This window comes from Nanorana parkeri, unplaced genomic scaffold (assembly GCF_000935625.1).
Source record: "Nanorana parkeri isolate BGI_ZX_2015 unplaced genomic scaffold, ASM93562v1 scaffold130, whole genome shotgun sequence".
In the NCBI taxonomy this organism is placed as follows: domain Eukaryota; kingdom Metazoa; phylum Chordata; class Amphibia; order Anura; family Dicroglossidae; genus Nanorana; species Nanorana parkeri.
In genome coordinates this window covers 1,627,491-1,636,327 of record NW_017306398.1, presented here as the reverse complement: position 1 = coordinate 1,636,327, position 8,837 = coordinate 1,627,491, and the positions used below count along the sequence as shown (strand labels likewise).

At 46.5% G+C, this 8,837-nt stretch overlaps 1 protein-coding gene across 1 annotated transcript in view; it reads right to left on the bottom strand.

Annotated features, from left to right (window-relative positions):
• Positions 1–8,837, bottom strand: part of CFAP58 (cilia and flagella associated protein 58) — a 63,506-nt gene that overhangs the window by 29,092 nt on the left and 25,577 nt on the right. The window contains exons 12-14 of the mRNA XM_018553827.1: positions 8,325–8,465; positions 6,573–6,796; positions 2,723–2,834 (exon numbers count right to left, since the gene is read on the bottom strand). Coding sequence (XP_018409329.1) covers positions 2,723–2,834; positions 6,573–6,796; positions 8,325–8,465 — 477 coding nt within the window. The remainder of the gene's footprint in view (positions 1–2,722; positions 2,835–6,572; positions 6,797–8,324; positions 8,466–8,837) is intronic.

Here is an 8,837-nt window from a genome sequence, read left to right as displayed (position 1 = left end):
AAAAAGGAGGCCACTGTATTACCTAACTGTAAGTGGCGTCATCCAACCGGAAGGTGTGATGTGACTGGGCTGTGTAAGTTCAGCTTTATAGTATTGGAACAATAGGATCCACACTTGCCAGAAGGAAAGGACGGCAATGGTATTATAATTGTTCAGATTCCCGTGTTGGCAGCTGGCAAAGTTCTACTCTTCTTTATTACACAGAACCCATTATAAAACATTTTAAATCTAATGGCCTTGTAAAAGCAATTGTGATTTGCAAATCATTAGCCAACACTAACCAATCAGATTGCGATCAGATCAGTGAAATGCTGTCCACGCACGTTGTGACTTTGATGCAAGTTTTCATTTACAGACTTCTGAATGTTTCTTGCGGTACTGCCCCGGATCTGCCCTGACATTTTGCCAACTGATTGTGTATAAAAGAGAAACTAATACACCAACCAAAAAAAGGTCAGTTACCTCAAATACCATCATCCAGAAAATTCATCCTGTGATGCAAGTTAATATTCGCAAAGTTAAAACCAGGCGTGTTATCGATCTGATGTCCTGAGTAGACATATAGATCGGAGATTGGCATTTCGCGTGGCTCTTTTGTAAAGCAGGAGCAGCGGCAGGATGATGCTTCCTCTATGTCAGGGGTAGGAAACCTTGGCACTCCAGCTGTGGTGGAACTACAAGTCTCATAAGGCATTGCAAAACTCTGAAAGCCACAGGCAGGACTCCCAGAGGCAAGAGGTATAATGGAATTTGCCTACCCCTGGTGAAGAGGAAGCATCATGGCAGAAAAGAGAACATGTACGCGATGCTCCACCCAGCAGATGACGTCAGTGCTCAGTCCCTCAGCAATGGCCCTTTCCGTGGTAAAACCAGAGATACCAGGAAATTCAAAAACTGCCCAGCGCTGCAAATAACGAGGTAGCTCCCGGTGTTTAGCCCAATCGGCCTACTTAACAAAGTGATTCTTCAAATACAGGGCAGGCTCTGAGGCAATGGCATGGAAAGTGCTCCGCTGCTAACCTGCTACTAGAATGGGTCTGAAAAGCTCCTAATGCAGAACCCAGTGCCCAAAGGTTACTTCCAGGCTGGCCCTGCAATGTCCAATCCAGTGCGGTCCAGGTATGGAGCTCTAAACCTAGGCTGAGGAAAGGGTGGTAGGGATGGCTGCCATATAGAGACCCATTCAAGCAGTTATGTAGCAAGGACTCTTGACTGAAGTCAAGATGAAGAAGACTTTGAAGGAAAAATGCTGGCAACAAATTGTTAGACTTTTCTCAGCAGAGTTGAAGAAAGGACGCCCGTCCTCCTACGACACTAACAAAAAACAAGGCATGTTGGGTAATAGAGGGTGGCCTGCAGATTGTTACCAGTGTTCAATCCTCCTGTAAGGGGCAGTATAACCAAACAGCATATAACTTCCTGTCTCCCTCAATGGACAAGAAAGAAAGACCTATGTTAATTTCAAGATTAAAGCTTTAAAGTAGGGATGCACCGATACCAAGTACAGTACTCGGTACAAGTACCGATACTTTTCCAGCTCCAAGACTGGACTAGAGAAAAATTCAAGAGTTAGGAGGCAGCTGTCATGTGTAAGGAGCACACGGAGCTCCCGGGATTAGTACATCTCTGTTTTCATGTATGATTTTGTTTTTATACATATAAATAAAGGGATGCGCCGATACCATTTTTGCGAGTACAAGTACTGATACATTTTTGTTTAGTGTCATGTGACAGTTTTTCTAAAACAATACAGACTAATGATTTCAGGACAGTGGTGAAGCGCCAGAGCCCGGTCCCAGTTGCAACCGCTGCAACCCTGGGTGTTCTCATGAAAATGCCAAGTATCAGCATTGGTACTCGAAAAGTATCTGTGCATCCCTAGTTTAAAGCAAATCGTAAGTCTATAACAAATAAAACAGGACTTTATTTAAAAAAAAGACAACCACCCCTGCATTCCTTCCCTGAGCCCTTCATTCCCTCACCCTTCCACACATAGCCTAGAGTAAGCCCAGTCTGTCGTGATGACTCTTCCTCAGGGGACATGACCATGACACCCTTGGCTCAAAGGAAGCGATTTAACAGCCAGCATGACCCCCTCCTCTCTGATCTCCCAGGATCATGACCGTAGGTGGACCGCCTGCCTTTGCTTGTGTCGTCCCTGGAAGGACAGAACTTCAAGTCCCATTACCCCAATCTGTTCCTCCGGTTGCCTGAGCTCTGGATCCAGCAGTCAACCTACAGCAAGAAGAGGAAGTGCTACATGGACACTGATGACAGAAGCTGTGTACCAGAGCTAGTTCAGTGGGGATGCACAGGACTACTGGATGATAATGCAGCAGCCAGACTACAGCATTATCACACTTCTGAAGGAGGTGACCCTACACCACCCTTGCTGGCAGGATCAGCAGGTATGCTGGAGAAGTTAAAGGGAACGGAAAGGTTGGTAAACATGTACAGCAACCTATCGAGCCTTGGAGAATATTTCTGGGCAAATAAAATCTTAACCCTTGCAGTGAGGCTACCCCGGCACTCCAAAGGTTAAGTGCTTCTTTTGGCTAGGGAGCTAAAATAACAGAGATATACTCAACCGACCCATGATCCTGACTGGCTCCTGGACAGCTCCCTCTGGCCTTTCTCCTCCTACTTTACCTATTGCACTGCCAAATTTTGGCATTTGCCTGGACATACACCTCAATCCCTCTTTAACGAGCACAGGTTATACCTCTAGTTTTCTCCACCGGTGGACATTCATGGGGTTCTCAAGCTCCTCCTCCAAGGCTCTGCACCGCGTCCTTTCTTTCATCAGCTCCCGCTGCATGTGATAGAGCTCCCGCCTGTAATAAAAATTGTAAATAAAATCCAGCTGAACTATGTACAAGTAATTTAATTTCAGTGCAGAAGTGAACTTGCTTCCGCTCTGTATATACTGATGCGGGCCTTACTGAGACTTCCTGAAATTGATTGCTAAGTGACTGCTAAAGATTTTTTGCTTTTCCTTACAATGACTGGTTTTCCACTTCCTGGATAAGCGAGGCACTGGTGATGTAGCCCTGGCCTCACAGATACATCCTGGGAAAGCTGCATCACCAGTGCCTTCCTGGGAATAACATATAAACTGCAAAAACATAATGAGATCATGGCGAAAAGGCAAATGGTTCATCCTTAGATGATGTGCCCTGTTTCAGAAGGCGGACCCAGAGTTCCAGGAAGTAAAGGGAGATGCATTAATCTGCCTTTAGTAAAAATGTCCACAGTGAGAAGAATGTTGAGGAAAAGAAAGTTTAGGAATGCAAAGAATAAAAAGCTGGCAATTACCTATAAGTATCTATTTAAAGGTGCTTTTGGTGTCTTTTTTAAGATAAGGGTAAAGTTCCCCTAAGTGTAGCAGAGAAAAATCAGGTCTCCTGCCTTGACAGAATGTGCTGAGCAGCAGAGCTATGTAGACCCCGTTCACACCGGGGCGGTTCGGCCGTCTGGATTCGGCTGCGCTGATCCGCCGACATAAACGATCCCATACATTGCTATGTGGACCATTCAGGTTTCAATGGAAATGCGCTTTTGGGCGTTTTTAATTGTGTTTCAGCGCTGAAACGCAATTAAAAACTCCTAAAACCTCCCTTTTGAGATCAGCGCCACTGCCCTGGTGTGAATGGGCACTCAATCTCCAGGCTGGATGGACAGATATACAAACCCTTTGGCAGGTAAAACAACTTGCATATATGTGTATTTAGCTCCTTGTCCAGAGGTTAGCTCTAAAGGTGACCATACACTGCTCGATTCTCGTACGAGAATCGCGGGAAATCCCGCGATCGTACAAGAATCGAGCAGTGTGAACAAAGACGTGCGACCGTTTCTACTGTACGGTCGCACGTCTTTTGTCGAACCAGCATGCTCGAAAACCCGCCGAAAATCGTACGAATCGTTCGATAGCTGTGGAACGGGCCAGTGTGCGCACGCGCACACTGCCCGTTCTGCATTGCGGTCATCGGAAGCCCGCCCCTCAGCCCAAGGTGGGCAGATCGTACGAGCTTTCATTAAGCATACGACCATCGCAAGACAAAAGTCTTGCGATGGTCGTAAGGTGTATGGGCACCTTAAGCCCTCGTTCACACCTGAACGTTTTGTAGCGCGTTCTACGTACGAGAATCGCATGGAGTCTGCATGTTCTGCCTGTGCTTGTGTGTGTCTTTGCTTTGGTTTCCTTCCACACTCCTAGGACATGCTGATAGGCGAGTTGGCTCCACTAAATCAGCCCTAGTATGTATGCATGTGAGATAGGGACCTTAGATTGTAAGCTCCTTGTGGGCAGGGACGGATGTGTATGTAAAGCACTGTGTAAATTGATGGTGCTATACAAATACCTGTAATAAATAAGATATTTTAATTCTTGCATAAGTCCACCTGTGACTGGTTCTCTTTAAACCGATCTGTTATTAATGCAACAGCTGGCTGCAAGTCTGAGAAAATTGAGTTAAGGTTCGCATGTCATCCTTGTTTGCCGTCAGGCTGAGATGCTGCGGAAGGACAAAGGGTAACTATGTAAATCTGGCACACGCCCAAATCATTTTGCATTTATCGCTTTAAAAGGCTCCAGGAACTCGGCTCCAAGAAGGTCTTGCAAGTAAGGAGAAGCTGCACGCTGCCTGCCTGCGATGGGAATTTTAATTGGTTGGGAGCAGCCAATTATCTGACGGTGGAGCGGTTGACTTTGCAAATGGTGCTTTCTGATGAATCATTTAAAAGGACAAGCGATTGACACTTTTCAAACTTCCCACTAGAGTACTAGAAAGCGGGGTGCAGCCTCGGGTTATCATGTCAGCTCTCCGCAAATGACCAGTTGAAAGGAGATATGGATAATAAACTGTACTAGTAATATCCAAGAGATGTCATCCCATTTCCACTCTTCTTCTACAGAATAATATGAAAGATCATATTAGGGCAAAGCTCAGCATGACAGCTCAGTCAGATTTCTTGTGTTCAGCTGCTGCCTTTATCGCTTTGGTTCTGTATATTGTCAGGGCTGGAGTTAGGAAAAGTTAAAGCTGAAGTTTTACTCTGCTTATACTTTGCCTTCCCTGGTTGTTCATTTCCCCCCTTCACTGATATGCTACTGAAATATTTAAATAAAAGCTTTTCGTTTTCATTACATTCCTTATTATAGACCCAGTGATGTTATCACTGGGTCCCTGTGTAGGCAGATGATGGCTGGTGGGAGAGGCTGGCAGGGTGCTGTACATATCTTCCTAAAAAACATCACAGCGCCCTGCCCCAGTACTCCTCGCAATAGCAGCTGGCTGGCTCTTGTGAGGAGTTGTGCAAATATCAAAATGCCTTGATGGGTGGATGGCAGTCTGGAGGAGAACTTAAAGAAGACTCTACAGCACAGTGCAGGATGGTCTCCTGGCCAGATTTGGGCTCCTCAACATCCTTCAGTGGGCAATCTTGGCACTGCAGCTGCAGGAGTGGGCAATCTTGGCACTGCAGCTGCAGGAGTGAGAAACCTTGGTTCTGCAGCTGCAGGAGTGGGCAACCTTGGCCCTGCAGCTGCAGGAGTGGGCAACCTTGGCACTGCAGCTGCAGGAGTGGGCAATCTTGGCACTGCAGCTGCAGGAGTGAGAAACCTTGGCCCTGCAGCTGCTGTGGAACTACACATCCCATGATGTACTGCAAGACTCTGACAGCCACAGACATGCCCCCCCAGAGGCACAGGCACAGTGGGATTTGAACTTTGACCCCAACTGGATTGCCAATGTTGCCTACCCCTGGGATTGCAATAGGTTCAACTAACCTACCCTTGAGGTCCAAGCATTGCATCTTGGGAGGAGGTCTCATGTTCCCCAATAACCCAAAGCCTTGGGTATTTAGCAAAGGCTCCAATAGAGCAGCAGGGAGTATAAAAAGGTTGTGTGGGCTTTTGAGATATCATGTCACTTTGTCTTGAAAGATTACTAAAGATCATTAAAGTAAACTCAAGATTTCATCTTTACACAATCAGCAGGCTTATAATGTTATTGGCTGATGCATAATGATCATCTAAAGCCTTCCCTTTGCTGAGATACCGCGGTAACTCCTTTTAATGATGCCACTGGTGCTTGTGCAGTTAAGGGCTCATCCTGACCGTGCCAAGACCTGCACAGAGAGCAAGCACCTTGCAGGGGATAGCAATGACATAACCATGGCATAGCGATTGCTCTTACGATTCTTCTCTAACTTCTTGAAAGTCCATGTGATGGACAACGTCACTGGAGTTTGTACTCTTTGCACTGAAAGCGAAGCTTGGCTCTGTCTGTGTATGGATGACGTCAGTGGAGGGGGAAAGTAGAAATATAGGAGAAATAAAGGACAGAAGTAATCCAAGATGGTGTCAGTTTCAGCAGGGAACAAACACACCTTTAGCATGTCCACAGTATCTGACCATCTCCTGTAGTATATGGCAGTGTCTTGTAGCATTACATAGCATGAATATAATGTGCAGGCCCTTGGTGATGTCATGGGCTGTAGTTGGGGACCCCTATTCTTTAAAAGTTGACCATCACTGCCCTACATGAATGTCACAGTGAGGATCTCCTTACCTGAGGTCATCTACATTGGCCACGGTCTTGGTGAGGATTACTTTCTCTCTCCTCAGCTTCTTGATCTCAAGTTTGAGCAGTCTGATGTCTTCCACCCTCTGCTTGTACTGACTCTCTCCTTTGTTCAGGATGGATTGCTGGATTTTAATCTTCTCATACAGCAAAGCCAATTCATCGTTCCTGCGGACCAGTTGGGTGCCTAAAATGTCCCTCTCGCTGATCACCTGGATATGAAGACACACCATAGGTACAAAGTTAAAGATGAACAACAGCCTTCCCTTTAGTCTTTAATTAAGATGAAAGAAAATCGCACGAGTTGCCACCAGAACAGGTATAGCTGGGAAATCTTCCAATGGGGACCCTAGTCCAGGGATTTCCCTCACTTTGCAGTGGCCATTGCAGTTAGCTCAGTCTGGGAGAGGGAGGTGCAGCACCAGTGGGCAGCTGAGTTGCAGTGCTCATGTGCAAACAAGGTAAATGTTGATAGGAGTGGGCAGCACAGTAGCTTCTGCCTTGCAGCACCGGGGGTCCCTGGTTCGAATCCTGGCCTGGTCACTATCTGCAAGGAGTTTGCATGTTCTCCCTGTGCTTGCGTGGGGTACTCCGGTTTCCGCCCACACTCCATGGACATACTGGAAGGTAAATTGGCCCTGTATGTATGCATACCTATATACCAGGGGTAGCCAAACTCCGGCCCTCCAGCTGTGGTGAAACTACAAATCCCATGATGCATCTCTCTTCGGGAGTCATGTCTGTGGCTGTGAGAATCTTACAATGCCTCATGGGATTTGTAGTTCCACCACAGCTGGAGGGCCGGAGGTTTGCTACTGTTCGAATCCTGGCCTGGTCACTATCTGCAAGGAGTTTGCATGTTCTCCCTGTGCTTGCGTGGGGTACTCCGGTTTCCGCCCACACTCCATGGACATACTGGAAGGTAAATTGGCCCTGTATGTATGCATACCTATATACCAGGGGTAGCCAAACTCCGGCCCTCCAGCTGTGGTGAAACTACAAATCCCATGATGCATCTCTCTTCGGGAGTCATGTCTGTGGCTGTGAGAATCTTACAATGCCTCATGGGATTTGTAGTTCCACCACAGCTGGAGGGCCGGAGTTTGGCTACCCCTGCTATATACCATACATTGTAAGCTCCATGAGGGCAGGGACTGATGTGAAATTACGCTTTGTAAAAGCGCTGCGTCAGTTTGATGCTTCTTCCTTTACCATCCAACCACAGGCTGTGGACAGGTACAGGACAAGATATATTACCTAGTTCAGCTTTAAAGCTCTGCCCCTCACCACTGTCTAGCAAGGGAAGGGATGTGATTTTTTTCTCCTGCAGTTTCACTTTTACTTACAGTCCCCCTTCCCACCCTGTGACTGGAGAGTTAAAGGAGAAGCAGCAGGCCGATAAGCTTACATCTCTGCTCTCCTATCAGCATAGCTACTTGCACTGCAGAACACAGCACTGGCACCTTGTGCTGCTTCTCCCTACACCCCTCTGAGCTCTGCTGTACAGGAGACTACAACAGGCATATACCCATTTATGTTCAGGCACTGCTTCAGTTAAAAAAAATACATTGAATGATGTATTATTAAATACAGAGCTGCATTCATTTCTGCCTGATTTAAGGGGTGGTTCACCTTGCCAGCAATCACACAAAGCTAGTTCTGGGGGAAGATGCCCTTTAATGTCACAGAATCACAGAACTGTGGACTGGTTGCAGTTTGTATTGAAAATGATGACTGTACCTGATCGAGTTCTTTCCTCTGCTGCAATCTCTCTGCGTCAGCGTCGGACAGAATCTTCAGGAGCCGTCTCTCTTCCACCTTCTGGTTGTCAATCAGTTGTTGTGTCTCAGTGGCTTGCTGTTTTATTTTCTGCAGTTCAGCCTGTTAGAGAGAACACGATGGCAATTACTATACACCGAAATGCGGAGTCAGCACAGTAAGGGGGGAAGCGGGCAGACCTCAGTGTTACAACAGAACTCTGAAGTATGACAATACGGGACGTGAAAATAGATGAACACAAAGTAGTCGGGTGATAACACGTAAGAAGATCACATCGATTTTTCTGCCATTATCCCAATTGGAGCTGAGATTCCTTTCTTTTCCAACTATTAGTCTATTTATTTTCAACTATTCAAATATTAAGAAAAAATATTGACTGTTGTATTAGAAATTATTCAGTAAACATCCTGGTCCAACCTCAGCAAGCTTCTCCTCTCCCTTCCCTCTTAACCCCCCCCCCCCCCCCCCTTTTTT